Below are 16373 nucleotides of genomic sequence, written 5' to 3'. Positions count from 1 at the left end.
ACTCCATTAAGATTTTTTTTCTCCCTACATAATACTGCTTTCTTGCCCTTCTGTGTAATTTGCAAAACACACACCTGGTCTAGAGCCACGATGTTGTGGACATTTGGGAGACTATTCCAGACTAGAACTTACACTAAACACACACAGCAGCAGTGGCCAATTGGGCTCTCTGGGAAAAGAGCACCATCTACTGACCTCTGGAAGAAGTTCTTTAAGCAATGCTTGTGCAAAATGCAGTGTTTGTATGCCAACGGGGTAACACCATCTTGTGCTGCCCAGTACTGCCAGGCGTGCTCTTCTCAACGGTTCTTTGCTGCAGAATTAAGCCTTGGGGGACTGGGCATCTTGCGGTCTGAAGTCAGGACTTCCAAGCACCATCCATGCGGCATGCAGGGGTGTTCTCCACAGGGAAGCTGCTCCCACACCCGATCTAGCGTGCCTCGGCTCTATTGCCCATCAGCTTATGGGCAATAGAGCCAAAGCTGCTTTCACTTGCCAGTGCATGACCAGGAGTGCCCCACTGTGCCCAAGGCTCCACCTGATGTCACATATGATGGCAGGTGGGCAGGGCTTGAAGAAAACAGCCTCGCAGGCCAAGTTTGACCCACCTCTGGCACAACAGTATCGCTAAACTGCAAACACGATCCTTTGGGAGAGTGTAACTCAGTCTAGAGCAGACTGAACATCATGTCCTTGAGCAACTAAAGTAGTGATAGAACCTCATTTGTCAGGAGTTTGATTCAGTTTATTGGCCTGCATTCTGGAAAATGGTTCTGCACTTCCGCTACCTCAACCCACAGAGGAGAGAGAGAGAGAGAGAGAGAGAGAGAGAGCGCTCTGAGTGTAATCACCGTATTCATGGCACCCACTCTAAATTCCCAGGTGACTTCTCTCAGCATTTTTGTGCACGTGGCAAGATGCACAGGAGACAAGTTTGGATGACTGCAATGCACTGTGTGCGACTGCTCAAGGCTACCCAGAAGCTGCAAGCTGGTGCAAAATGCAACAGCTGGACAGCTCCATGAGCCATCCTAATATGCCGCTGAAAGAATGGCACTTGTTGCTGGTTTGCTACTGATTGCTGGTATTGGTGTATATTACCAGTAATCAGTAGCAAAGCGGCAGCTAATGCAATTTTTCAGCAGCTGCATATTAGGATGGTGATATTTTATAATTGGTGTCTGTCTTGATACTGGTCATTGATGATAAGAAAATGATTTGACTTGGTGTATCCTAAAAAGCTTGGGATCAGGATCCTGTCTTTCCCCCTATATACCCAACTATGCAGGACAGGGTATCTTGCAGACACCATTTTATCAGGTGGACCATTCCACACACTGTCAGAATCATACCATAAGTGTAGCACTAAAGTCTCTTTATAGGACGTGGGTGGCGCTGTGATCTAAACCACAGAGCCTAGGGCTTGCTGATCAGAAGGTTGGGGTGAGCTCCCGTTGCTCGGTCCCTGCTCCTGCCCACCTAGCACGTCAAATTGCAAGTAGATAAATAGGTACCACTCCAGCGGTAAACGGCTTTTCCGTGTGCTGTTCTGGTTCGCCAGAAGTGGCTTAGTCATGCTGGCCACATGACCCGGAAAAACTGTCTGCGCACGAACGTTGGCTCCCTCAGCCTATAGAGCGAGATGAGTGCCACAACCCCAGAGTCATTCGCGACTGGACCTAACAGTCAGGGTTACCTTTATCTTTACTTAAAGTCTCTTTGGAACTCCCTCCTACTGCATATCAGACAGGCACCTTCTCCATTGTCTTTCAACAACAGGGGAAAACATTCCTCTTTCAACAAGCCATCCAGAATCTTTATCCCAATTGATATTTGTCTTTGTTTTGAATTAATTTTACATATGTGCTGCTGCTGTTTTAAAATTCTTATTAAAAAAAAATGTTTTATATATAGGTTATGATATTGTAAACCTCTTCAGGATGCCTCACGGAAAGCAATTGATGATGATAATAATATAGTGGAACACCTCAACATAAAGGTTATTGGGCAAAGTAGTAATCCCTCAGGTAGGCCACCTTCTGAATCAGTGCTCCAAAGAAGAGAACCACCAAAAGCCAAGCCTCCTACTACCAACCCAACCAACCTCTCCAGAAGGATGCCATGATCAATGGTATCTTATGTAGCCCAAGAGAATTAGCAAGGTCAAACACTTAACTGGCCTTCTCTAGCTATTAGTCCATTAGACTAACCAAGGGAGTTTCTTGAAAGCTACATGCTAGCAAAAGAGTTGACATCTTTATAATTTGCTTTTTGAATGTGTGGTGCATCCTTCAATGTAGGAAGTGTTCATAATATTTACTTAAATTTACTGGTCTGCCCAAATAAGTTCTTACTGCTTTGTCCGGTCAATATGGCAAGCCTTCCTTTTTCCTTGTGTCACTGAAGGCTATTTGCAATTGCAGAAATGCAACACCTCACACACTGCAACCTACCTAGAATTGATTCCCAGTCCCAACTGTAATGCAGGCTGCACTTCACAAATATACAAATGCCATTTAATTCTATAAAGATAAATCTCAGCAATATGCATCCTGCTCTCCATGAAATGATTCAAATCTTGTTAAAAATGCAGCGCACAAAGTTTGGAAATTTGCCCAGTCACATGAAGTAAGCATTTGCCTGGCCAAGACACTGCTGACACAGATTCATATTAAATTTCCTGCTATAGATATGGTATGTTATGACATTCTTAGGAGAAAAACCTTATTTTAAAAAGGGAGATTTACCTGAAGTCTCAGGACACGTCCCATGCATAAGGCCAAACATGTTGCCACACGCTTTGCTGACTGCAGCCATTTTGGCAAGAACAGGAAGATTGTGTATAACAAAAGAAACTTCATTGCGCTGCTGCTTGGCTAAATTTTGTGCATGCCCCAGGATTCCAAAGCCTGTGATGTCTGTGGCTGCATGTGCATTGAACGTGTGCATCAGTCCTGCAGCTGGAAATGGAAAACAGGAGAAAACATTACGATGAATTCTGGAGTTTCTTTTCCACCACTTTGTGAACCAGTTTAAGTTATGTACTGTGAAGTTTCAAGACCCATCACTTTACTCTGAACTTTGACACAAGAGATGAGGTTTCAGGACCCACCCTGTTCCTGTGACTGTAATTTATATGAACTGTTTTCCATATTGAATTTGAAACTGTTGTAATTCACCCATGGACCACATAGTGAAGGGCAGATAATGAACTGAAATAGTACCAGTAGTAGTAGCAGTAATTCTGAACTAGGTTTTATTAAAATACTCAGAAATGTTGCAGAAAGAGTAAAAATGAAGTTGCAACATCACCACCACCACCACCACCACCATTTATTACTTATACACTGTCCATCCAGCTGGGTTTCCCAGCCACTCTAGGCTACTTCCAGAAGGTGACTAAAAATACATTGAAACATTAGTCATTAATAATAGTAATTTATTATTTGTACCCCGCCCATCTGGCTGGGTTTCCCCAGCCATGCTGGGCGGCTTCCACAGAGACCAAAAATACACTAAAATGTCACCCATTAAAAACTTCCCTGAACAGGGCTGCCTTACGATGTCTTCTGAATGTCAGGTAGTTGTTTATCGCTTTGACATCTGATGGGAGGGCGTTCCACAGGGCAGGCGCCACTACCGAGAAGGCCCTCTGCCTGGTTCCCTGTAACTTTGCTTCTCACAGTGAGGGAACTGCCAGAAGGCCCTCGCCGCTGGACCTCAGTGTCCAGGCAGAATGATGGGGGTGGAGACATTCCTTCAGGTATACTGGGCGAGGCCATTTAGGGCTTTCAAGGCAGCACCAACACTTTTAATTGTGCTCCAAAACATGCGGGGAGCCAATGTAGGTCTTTCAAGACCAGTGTTATGTGGTCTCAATGGCCGCTCCCAGTCACCAGTCTAGCTGTCACATTCTGGATTAGTTGTAGTTTCTGAGTTACCTTCAAAGGTAGCCCCATGTAGAGTGCATTGCAGTAGTTCAAGCGGGAGATAACTAGAGCATGCACCACTCTAGTGAGACAGTCCATGGGCAGACAGGGTCTCAGCCTGCGTACCAGATGAAGCTGGTAGACAGCTGCCCCAGACACAGAATTGACATGTGCCTCCATGGACAGCTGTGAGTCCAGGCTCCGCTCCTGGTCCTTCAGGGGCACAGTTACCCCATTCAGGACCAGGGAGTCCTCCACACCCACCTTTCCCCCCAAAATAGTACTTCTGCCTTATCAGGCTTCAGCCTCAATCTGTTAGCCGCCATCCATCCTCCAACCGCCTCCAGGCACTCACTGCCTTCACTGGTTCCAATTTGAAAGAGAGGTAGAGCTGGGTATCCGCATACTGATGAACACCCTGCCCAAACCCCCTGATAATCTCTCCCAGCAGCTTTGTATAGATGTTAAAAAGCATGGGGGAGAGGACAGAACCCTGAGGCAACACAAGTGAGAGCCCAGGGGTCTGAACACTCATCCTCCACCACCATTTTCTGGACATGACCCAGGAGGGAGGAGTGGAACCACTGTATAACAGTGCCCCCAGCTCCCAGCTCCTCTAGATGGTCATGATTGATGGTATCAAAGGCCTCAGAAATCCAGCAGAACTAGGAAACAGTTTTCACCTTTGTTCCTAGCCTGCTGGAGATCATCAACCAGCACGACCAAGAAAGTTTCAGTCCCATGGGGCGGCCTGAATCCTGACTGGAAGGGATCCAAATGGTCCGCATCCTCCTGGAGTGCCTGGAGTTGTTCAGCAACCACCCGCTCAATCACCTAGACAAAAATGGAAGATTTGAGGCTGGGTGATAGTTGGCCATATTGGCCGGGTCCAAAGATGTTTTTTTAAGAAGCGGTTTAATGATCGCCTCTTTCAATGGGTCTGGGAATGCTCCCTCACAGAGGGAAGCATTCACCACCCCGCAGAGCCCATCACCCAGCCCTTCCTTGCTCGCATGTATGAGCCAGGATGGGCAAGGATCAAGGAGACAGGTGGTTGGTTTCACTCGTCCAAGCAGCCTGTCCACATCCTCGGAGGTAACAGATTGGAATTGATTCCATGCAACTCTACTAGACAGGACTCTAGCACTCTCCCGCCCCGGCCCTGCTCCCACGGTGGAGTCTACTTCCTTCCGAATCTGAGCGACTTTATCTGCAAAAATTGTTGCAAAATCATTGCAAGAGATCTTGGGGTTAACGGAACCCCAATGGTGGTTCCGTTAAATTGTGAACCACCTGAAAATGTCTCCTGCTATTTTCTGCAGATGCAATAGAAGCGGTAAGCAGGTAAGAGGATGTGAGCAGGTAGTCATCAAATGCAGTAATGATTAGTATACATTACAGATGGCACATTCTAGGGTGCTGTTCAATGTAGCTTTCAAAGCATGAGGAGTTTGGAAAGTATTGTTCTTAGTTAGAAGAAGGAAGTGTCATGTAAATATATTTTACAACTTTGAAAGAACAGTTCCAGGTTAAGTTCAACTTTGTTTTATTTGAGCGGCTACATATACTCCCTACATACTAATAAGTTTAATTACATGACCAGTGAGTAGGAAAACCTAATTTCAAACGAACTGAAGTCTAAGTTTCTTTCATTCTCTATGTATAATAGATTTGGGATATTCAGACCTGAAACACATGCGCACGCACACACTCCACTTAAAAGATATTTTCCTTTTAGGGGAATTATATTTAGATGATGCTCCTGCGGAAAGATAGTTAGAACAGCTTTATAAACTATCAGGTAAGCACTTCCGGGTTAGCGCCTCCGGCAATGGCGGAGTTCCTCTGATCGGGAGGAACTTGCTCCGTGGAATTTAGGGTCTGGCCACCACGGCGAAGGCGGAGACCCACTAAAAATCGCAGGCGGGAGAAGCCTGTGAACGTGGGATTCGGCTGGCACCTTTTGCGCCTCCCCTACTCGCGGGGAGACCTGGTTTCGGGTATCCGGAGCAATGTGGGGTGAGCGGCGCGGTGCTTCGAATTGACTGCTTCTTTCACGGAGTGAAGCCGCATTGCTGTTGCCGGAGAGCGCTGACTTTTTCCTGTGGACAATTTGATTATAAACAACTACCCGTGAGTAGAACGGAAAATTGGATTTTTAAACGTCTTATTTTGGCACCGAAACGGGGAGGTTTTAAACAGGACGTCCGCCTTCCCCTTTTGTAAATAGATTGAAGCAAAGAATTTGCAAGCTAAAGTCTTGGAAAGTCCTATGTAAAGGATTAAACCTCCAACGGCTAAAATCATTAAACCCCCCCCCCTTGGAGGCAGGAGAAGAGGGGGGAAATTTTGGATCGCGTAAGCCTGCAGGAGAGAGTGAAGAAAGTTGGATCACCACCGCTCTGAACCTGGAAATGGATTGCTAGTAAGACTGACGTTTTTGGGAAAGTTCATGACTGTGACAGTTAAATAAGAGAAATACATTGTTTTCATTGTCTCCTTCTGCGTTTAAAATGGAGTAAAAGTAGCTGAAAATTGAAACTAATTTTACTGCTTGAACTGTGCTTAAAAGGATTGATACAAACAGAAATTGTTTCCCTCTAGAGGGAGTCTTTGAAATTGTTACAAGAGTTGGGCTGGTGGAATCTCCAGCTGCAAGAGAAAACCGTGAGATTGACCTTGGATTGCTTGAGAATGTCGACAGAAGAAGCCTTAGTGATTGCACTATGCAAGATAAGTGAGTCATTGGAACAGCTCCATAAAAAGATGGACATGATGAATATTAAAATTGATATTTTGGGACAAAAAGCGACTAATTTGGGACAAAAAGTGAACATCTACACAGAAACTATTCAGGAACCGATACAGGAATCTACTTTCACATGCCAAATGGTGGAGAAAGCGAGGGAGAAAGTTGTGGTTGTTGAACCTAAAGTAATACAAGTGGAGAGGGAGAGAGCCCCAGCCTTACAGAGGCAACTTGATGATTATAAGTTGTTGCCCTCTATGATTGAATTCAGAGAAAGTCAGATTGGAACCCTGCTTGGACTGGAGAAGGAAAGTTGGATAGATCACCTCATGCAGGGATTTACTGACCTTTGGGATCTGGACCTGGGTCAGGAGGAAATTGGAGTTGTGGGGACCTGCAGATTTGGAGGGACTTTGAAACACATCCTGAAATATCTTTTGGATTTTAGTTTTAACCACGGAGATGCGGATGACATGTCGAGAAGGAATAAAAACATTGTTAGGTTGGAGCTCCCTCGAGACCTACTCTTCAGTATCAAAGAAAGGAAATTAAGAACAAGATCAGCAGAAGACAAAGTAAAGTGCATGTATAAATGCGAAGAAGACTTGCAGAAGGGACCTGGAAAAGAGTTAAGAGCCTTGGACAGAAGAGCACCAGGTTGATATGGAATTGACGGAAATGACTGGCAGAATCCGAGACCAGGGAGAAGAGACGGTGGAAGAAGATTGGAAAAAGTTTAAAGTTTATTTATAGAAATATGGTAAAATTAACGAGTGTTAGAAAAATGTTGGAATGAAATTATATGGCCTTAGTATAAGTGTTATAAGGAGTTAAGCATAAATAAGTATTATAGTATTAATGGAAAATAAGGTTAAAATAAGTTAAGATATTTATATGACAGAAAATAGTGAAAGATGGAAAGGATTTGCTGAAACAATTAATAGAAGTGGAATACAAAAAGGGAGGTGAGAGGAAGTCGATGAAACAAGGGAATGAAAGATAAGGCATTGAAATGGTATGATGTATGCTTTTAAATTGTTTTTGTTCTGTTTTGTTTAGTTTAATGCGTTAATGTTGTGCGGTATATTGTTTATATATTGTATTGCATTGTTTTTTCTTTCCTTTGTTTTTTCTTTTTTTTCTCCTTTTCTTTTTCTTCTTGTTTGTAAGGTTTAAAAGTAATAAATATTATTTTTTTAAAAAAATAAACCATCAGGTAAGCAGATTCTCAATTTGTGTACCATACAAAATAAACCAGCATCATAGGTTATTTCCACAAACATTGAAAGAAACATTAATCACTGACTAGCAGCAGTTTTTATAGGACATACTAAAAAGTGTCTGTATGGACCTGGGGCCACCCACAATTGCAGAAAGTTTTAACATGTTTGAAAAGCCCTTCTGTAGGACCAAATACAGTGGTACCTCGGTTTACGAACTTAATCCGTTCCAGAAGTCCATTCTTAAACCAAGGCGTGCTTTCCCATAGCAGTGGGGGACTCAAATTATAAATGGAACACACACAACAGGAAGCGAAACATGTTCTGCTTCCAAGGCAAAGTTCACAAATCAAAACACCTACTTCCAGGTTTGCAGCGTTCTTAATCCAAGTTGTTCATAAACTAAGCTGTTCTTAAACCAAGGTAGTTGAAGCGAAGTGGTAAGGAAAATTGGTCTCTCTGAGGCCACTTCAAACACACACACAGTTAAGTGTTCCCTTGTTCCTACACCTTATACTCCCTATCAAGAAAAAAGGAAGACTCCCGTGTTCCCCTGCATTGCTCAAGCTGGAGACGGGTTGCATAGTCTGCTACACAGGCAACTCTGAATAGGTTATGGGTTCCAGAAGGCTCTGCCAAACGCTGTGTTGGGGGTGAAATTGAAGAATGTTTAACAATTCCCAATGATGTATAGATGGGTCCCTGTCATAACGGCTTTCAAATCTGATTATACAAAAGGTGCAGGAGGGACAGAGAACCAGAACTTCTGCTTTTATTTAAAATCAAGTTCACATCACCTGTCAGAAGCACTACAATGCCACTCTCCATACCGTTCCAACCTTGAAACCTCAATAAACATGGAATGCTCTGGCAGATTACAACAAGCATTAGTTTATTCATGTACAGTGGTACAGTGGTACCTCGGGTTAAGTACTTAATTCGTTCCGGAGGTCTGTACTTAACTGAAACTGTTCTTAACCTGAAGGACCACTTTAGTTAATGGGGCCTCCTGCTGCTGCCACGCTGCCGGAGCACAATTTCTGTTCTCATCCTGAAGCAAAGTTCTTAAACTAAAGAAATATTTCTGGGTTAGCGGAGTCTGTAACCTGAAGCGTATGTAACCCGATGTACCACTGTATTTGCAAAGAATGCAGAAATTCTATGACCAAAGTTTGATTTAAAAAACTATCTGCCCAGAGAGAAAGGGAGTATTCGGTATGAAGCCATGGCAAGGATAGCAAGAGTAACCATTCTTGTCATTTCAATCAAAGGCAGAGAAAATGTTCTGATGTCCTCTGATCCTACTTTTAAAAAGGAAGCCAAGACCCTCCATTTTGATTTTCAGAACATTGCAAAGGCCTCTATATTCTGAGGGCTTTGGAAATCTGATTTATTTCTGATTTATTGCAACACTAATATTTTTCCAGCTCTAATACAAACGGTTTACATGCTTTTCAAAAACTGTTTGCCTCTTAATGACTTATTTAGCCATATTTAACTCCAAAAAGTTTCATCATGAAGCATTCTCATCACCCCATTCTCATACCTGTTCTGTTGAGTCTTGCCATATTCATCATTGCTTCTTGATAGGCTAGCTCCACATCTTCTTGTGTAACCACCAACTTGATTTTGTTCCATTTTTCTGGCTAGTATGTTGAAGAAGAAACAAGATCAAACTATCTGTGTTTTAACTACATAAATTCTGCATGTGATGCAATTACTTTTTTTAAAGTGCAGTAGACTAAATGTCTTATATAGTCCAGCATCTTGCTTCCAACAGGAGTCAAGTATTATTACTGTTGTCATTTATTTGTTGCCTTCCAAACATATCTCAAGGCAAATTCCTTTCTAAAGTCACCTAAGCTAGTGGAGATGATGAAGATGGGATTTTTTTCTCCCAATGTGCATCACTTTACATTTACTTTCACTGAACTGCATTTGCAATAATGTTATCCATTCACCCATATTAAAGAGCTGCTTTTGGAACTCTTTACAGTTTGCTTGGCTTTCTACCATCCTCAATAATGGTCTAGTGTGTATATTAACTTAGAAGAAAGTTCTGCTGTATTCAATGGGGCTTACTATCAGGTAAGTGTGTAGGGGTGCAGCCTTAATGTCAAAAACACAATACATAATTCACACATAATTACACACATAACTCACACTTAATTACGGATGCAAGCTGGGAAACCAGGTGCAACAATGAATCAAGAAGCATTTCAAGTCTGCCTAACCGTGTGGACAGTAAATCTGTCTGATGAATGCCCCAATCCACCTCAAAGCAAAGGGTATCTAAACAATCAGTATTCATTTTCAATTAGGTTGTGAGTACTTGAATACTCAAATGGGACTGCAAGATCTGAAAAGGAATATCCCACATTCAAAAAACTATGGAATTTCCTGAATTGTTCTTTCATGTCTCCTCATCCTAAGATGGTAGGAAGTGTGCCAAGAAAACTCCTGGCCTTTCCATGTAACATACATGATAGCCCAACTTGCTTTTATTTATACTTTACCTTTCTTAAGATAATGACATGCTTTAAAAAACTGTCAATATATACTTTTTACTAGTGGTTTACTAACCCTGCAACTACCATCTAAGGCCCTTCTTTGTGTGGCACCTCCACAAGAGGCAACAACATGAGAATGGGGCTTTTCTGCAGTGGCTCCCCATTGTGGAACCGTCACCCCAGGAAAGCTCACCTAGTGCCTTCATCACGTATCTTTAAACCATTGACTGATTGAACAGTCTACGGCCTTTTAAATGTGTTTGTGGGAGGGGGTTATTGGTTTCTTTTTGGTTTATTATGTATTCTGTCTTCTCATTTTGTATTTTTATGTTGTGAACTGCCCTGCAATCTTTGCATGAATTTAAATTCATAAAATCATCATCATCATCATCATCACAGTATTCATCAAGCACAATGAAAAGCACATTATCAAAATAGATGCCCTATATCAATATACAGAGATGTGCTTTTACAGTGAAAAGTTTCAATACTACCACTAATACTGCATTTCAGAGATTTATTTTTTAAAAAAATTTCTAGATAATTAACTGATCTATACTTGCAGAGCAAAACCCCAGTTTCAAAGATTTCAATAGCAAATTGCTAGCAGTTTATGTAAATAGGTTTAAGCCTATGCCTATTCACTGGTTCAAATACTGATTAAACAGGTGTATATTTTCAAGGTTAAGATAACTGCCTCAGATGAAGAGCTACACAGATTATTTCTCTGATCCTTTACTCCGACCCCATTCAGACGCATTTACTTACAATATCTAGCCACTGGTGGACAGCTACAGCAACCTGCGTTCCCAAGGGTTTAGTTAACACAAGCACGTCTCCTGGCACTGCATTGTCTGGCCTGCAAACAAGACACCCATATATGTAAAAAGACACATATGATGTGACTATTTCCCAGTCAGCATTCCACAGAATATATACAACAATGCTCAACCACCAAAAGAGCTTACTCTAAAACTGAGGACTATGAGTAGTGAAATGCCAGAGGACAATTTTATGAACTTTGCATCTCAAACTGAGTAACAGTAGCCCTCTGTCCAGCTACAGAAGGCTATGGAAAAATACTACAGGTAACCAATGAAAAAACAACATCTTCAGAACTATACTGTGAATCAGTCACAGATACTTGACCTTTGTGGTTTGTTTGTTTGTTTTTAAAAAGAATATAATCACAAAGACAAAGTAAAAGAAAAGGTCAAAGATTTTATTTTTAAATAACAAAAATACTTTTTGAAATCCCATGAAATGTGCTTGTTTAGGTGGCTTAAATAACTCGTTTGACATTTATTCATGTTTCAGAGGATTGTTTTTAAAGTGCCTAATGATGAGAAACAGCCACTCAGGCTACCTATAATAATAGATCTTATTTATGTCAAGCTTCCATAGCAGGATTCTGGTCTCAGTTCTGTATGTAGAAGGAAATCTCATTCCTCCTACTTCAATAGCTTAGGATTTCAGCGTAAGTTATTGTATCAAGGAGAAACAAAGTAAGCAGACTTCAAAGCCAACAACTGCAATCATGGAAGGATTTACAGCTACATAGTGCTCTGAGGATGTTCATTCTACATTGTAGGGTACAATGTAACAGGTAGCCAGTACAGTCATACCTCGGGTTGCGATCACTGCAGGTTGCACGTTTTCAGGTTACGGACGCGCTGAACCCAGAAGTACTGGAATGTGTTACTTCCGGGTTTCGGCGCTCGCGCATAAGTGCTAAATCACGCTTTGCACATAACTGCCGAATTGTGTCACGCGCATGCGCAGACGCAGCGCTGCAGGTGCCTCACTCATGGATCATGTTCACAACCCGAGGTTCCACTGTATGCTGAATACAGTAGCAACTATTAATATGATTTCCTGGGTATGTTTATACATGTTATTCAAGGACCTTTAAAAAATTGGTAATGGTCACATTTAATTAACATTCTAATCTAGAATGTGACAACAGAGTTCTTTGAAGAACAGAAGCTTAACTTTCATTCTTGATACATGCTTCTCCAAATGAAAAGGGTAACTCATTTTAAAGGTTTCTGAGGCTGCCATTCTAAACACACTTACTAGAGAGTAAGCCTCATTGAACACAGCAAGACTTATGTCCAAGAAAATATTTATAGGATTCTGCAGTTAGACATGTATGATTAATATCCAAGAACCCAAAGGCCAAAATATCATCAATTTTCTTACAGATAACATTACAGAAAGGAAATATCCAGAATTTTAACAGTACCTACCCCTTTTAATATTTTACAACCCCTTTTGCATAGGATTAAATGCTTCAACTCACATTATAAACTCATTAGGCTGGCAGACTGTTGTGGCCACTCCTCCTAAAACAATCCAAGGGTTTAATACTGTCTGACCACCAGTCACTGATGTTCCTGCCTCTTCTGCGGCATCTTTGAAACCTTGGATAATTAGAGGCATTACTTTGTCCCTTTCCTAGAGATCAGAAACAACACAAGCAGATAAACTCTATAATCAATGAAAAAAAATCCAGTCTGGAGGTGCAAACCAGCACCTGCTGAATCCATTTTTAACTTGCAAACCATCCATAGGAGCTACTGGTCAAACCAAAACCAGAGCAGAATGTTTCACAGTTTCTTTTAAAGTCTTTCAGACACATTTTCCAAAAACCTAAAAGTACAAGTACAATTAAGAACAATTTCTTGGATTCAAAACCTATGCTTAAACGGGTTGGATGTGGAGATGTGAGTACTCTACTCGTGAAAGTGGGTGCTTTCAACTGCCATTAATGGAGAGGGGAAGAGATTTCTGCAACTTTTCTCTTTCCCCTCATTCTACCCCACCTCTAAAATGTTTGCACTTGGGAGCTGCTTGACCTTTCAGGACAGCTTGGGACGTGGTATAGGGGAATATGGGGAAATGACCCAAAAAAAAGCTCCGCCTCCTTTTGTTTATGGAAGCCCCCACTTGACTGAAGCCCCTCTCTGTACCACTGAATCCAAAACTTTTAATAAAAAGCATACAGCAAGGTATGTACAGGGGAACACAAAACAATACAAATGTACATTGTGAAAAGCAGAACACTTCTCTGCATGGTACAAGTCATGCCAAGCAAAAAAGCACCCCTCCCACACATTGTGCCATTCAATAATGAGATGAAAATGCAAAACAAAGATTGGGCAAGTAGATATCCCATATTTGTGAGTTCCAGATTAAACAGAAGTTATATATTGCTTGATATTATGCACTCGCCAAAGTGTTGTGTGAGAAAAAACATTCCAACTACCTTCAAGCACCTTGCTGTACCCCAATAGTGGTATGAACCGCAAAAGCCTGTGTGCATGTTTTAGTCTGACTACAAAAATAGTCTGGTCTCACCTTGCCCTGGTAATTGCAGACTGGCCCAGTTCACACAACACTCAGCCAACCTCTGATCTCCCCTAGGCTTGCTTACTCTTTTTACAACTATTTTAAAGTGGGAAGGGGAGAACCGTGTGTCCCGCCTTGAACTCCTTGCAGGAAAAGGTGGTATATAAATGTAATTCTTTCTTTTTTCTTTGAGCATGAATCATAACGGAAGCTGGAAAAAAATGTTTTGGTTATCCTAGGATAACTGATAGATGTTCAACAACAAACATGGGATTCTCTTGTGGATGCTTGGAATAAAGGTTGCATTGTTCTCTATGAAAGCTGGTGTTCATTTTCAGGGACACAAGGCAATATGTTAGCATGATGCATTCCTATAGCAGTATTTACAGTACTTACCCTATCTGTCATTTTATTACTTATTCCAAGCAGCATCAACATGTTGTCACACTCAGTGACTCCCATAGCATAAAGATCACTAAGAACATTGGCACAGGCTATACGTCCCTAAAAATACAAAAAAAATTATTGAATTTACAAAACATCATCAATTCATGTGCTGCTTTACAAAATAAGATAGGGGGAAAAGATACATTCTTCTCCCAAACTTTTCAACAATGGAAAGGAAGGCAGAGATAATGAACTAAAGATTTTTATTCTCTGTTTCAAAGGGAATATTTTTTTTTACAACTATATTAAAACATGCTTCTAGTGTACTGTATTGCCAATAATGTCCAGAATTCTGTAATATATGTGGCACCACCTCCAGGCAGAAATATACATTTGCAGTCAGGTCTACTACAATTAGAATTCCTTTGTTTTAATAAACATTTTAATATTGCATTGGTGAATGATTATCTATTTCTCCCTTTAAGAGACACAGCAGACAGCTCTGGAAGATATTTAACCAGTGTCAACATTTTAGAGTTAGGCTGAAGTGGCAAATTGTCAGTGTATCAGAGTTAAGTGAAAGTGGCCAGTGGTCCCCTCCTCCTCCCTTTTAAAAGAATATGGCAATTGCTCACAAACCAGGACTTTTAAATTGTCCCAGGCATAGCTGGACACAAATTGCTTGTTACTGGTAATTTTCAAGTTACACACATCTGCAAAAAACCTAGCCCCCACAAAGCAGAACAGAACACATGAAACCTTGTCTGCAATATAAAGAAACAACAGGCATGTGTGACACATAACTGCACATACAGCTGGAGTTTCATTTGATGTCAGCATCCAACAGTTTCCATTATCAGCAAGATATAATGATATTCATTTAAATGATATTCAATTAAAAAGCAACTCGTCTTTTCAGTAATAGGAACAGCTGTAGCACAAACACCATACACGCTTGTGATTGTACCTGCAGTTATATTCCATATGATATTCCTACTGATTCTTTGGATTGCAGCACCCAGTTGCAGACTTCATACTTGCTATTCTGAATGTGTTTGTATCAATACAGTAGGTTGGAGTACCTTGGGCAATAAATTTCATGGAGAGCAGGTATTTATTTAGTTAAGAGTCCAAGAGTGATCCTAATGCAGTACAGTTCTGATTCAAAGTATCCCAAGGCAACTGGAGTACAAAGCTCAGATCTAGAGCTCTGCCTCTAACAGGAGAAAACTTCACAAAACTGGCAGGTTAACTGTCCAATCACAACAGAGAAAATCTAGAACAGCCCAAAACAATGCTCGCCAATCACAATTTAGGTAGCTAACAGGCACCTTTCCCCCGCCCCATACATATGTTTAGGCAACTCACCATCATATAAGGATCATCCACAATAGGATAAATGTAATCTGTTGTCTGGACCAAAGATAGACCTCCATGTCTTAAAGGAATAACACAAGTGTCCATTCCAATTCCTGTAAAGACAGTGGCAGTTAATTACCAATTAATAAAAGTCATTTCCTTGGATTTCTCAAAGTATATTCTATCCTTGCCCACCCCACTCACCCAAAGACTCCTTACACACCAATGAAATTCAAAAGGAAGCAACAGCTAGTGAGGTTTGGGGAGATACATCAGTCTGTTTCTCCTCATTAAACATCAGCCCGACAACCCTAGTCTTTAAAACAGGGGTCAGCAATGTTTTTTGAGGCTGGTCCAGTCCACTCACCAGCAGACCTCTCGGGTGGGCCGGAGCATGCACGCCCGTGCGTGCGCTCAAGCTATTTCCAATGCACTTCTGGGGTGGAGGAGCGCCCGTGTGCATACACTATTTCCAGCATTCTTCCGACCCAGAAGTCTGTCACCATGGCGAGAGAAAAAAATGGTGCTGTGAAAAAAAAAAAAGCACAGAATCCCCATGCCGATCCACAGAACAGCCGTGGGCCAGTTCCAGGAAGCTCATGGGCTAGAACCGGACCATGGGCCTTAGGTTGCTGACCTCTGCTTTAAAACATGTCTGCCTACAGAAAACAACTGACAGACACACAAGCTGATTAGGACAAAATAATGATAGCAGATCTGCACATTAGCCAGCAGCCATTCATGAGGTTCAGTCTCCTCCTGTGGTGTGCAGCCTTATGAAAACTGCCTGACCATCCAATTGCTGCAGAACCTAAGAGCTTTTTACCATCTCTCTTGCAATACAGCGGCCTTCTCTGACGGATAAGAA

General features: G+C 41.7%; 1 protein-coding gene across 2 annotated transcripts in view; it reads right to left on the bottom strand.

Annotated features, from left to right (window-relative positions):
* SEPHS1 (selenophosphate synthetase 1) overlaps positions 1 to 16373 on the bottom strand; it is a 28831-nt gene that overhangs the window by 3422 nt on the left and 9036 nt on the right. For both annotated transcript variants that reach the window (XM_081879195.1, XM_081879194.1), the window contains exons 3-8: positions 15515 to 15618; positions 14156 to 14263; positions 12711 to 12865; positions 11177 to 11267; positions 9445 to 9544; positions 2748 to 2960 (exon numbers count right to left, since the gene is read on the bottom strand). In XM_081879195.1, coding sequence (XP_081735321.1) covers positions 2748 to 2960; positions 9445 to 9544; positions 11177 to 11267; positions 12711 to 12865; positions 14156 to 14263; positions 15515 to 15618 — 771 coding nt within the window. The remainder of the gene's footprint in view (positions 1 to 2747; positions 2961 to 9444; positions 9545 to 11176; positions 11268 to 12710; positions 12866 to 14155; positions 14264 to 15514; positions 15619 to 16373) is intronic.

Source organism: Podarcis erhardii (genome assembly GCF_964252035.2).
Source record: "Podarcis erhardii genome assembly, chromosome: 10".
NCBI lineage: Eukaryota > Metazoa > Chordata > Lepidosauria > Squamata > Lacertidae > Podarcis > Podarcis erhardii.
The sequence above is the reverse complement of the archived record's forward strand: the minus strand, read 5'-3'. Positions and strand labels throughout refer to the sequence as shown.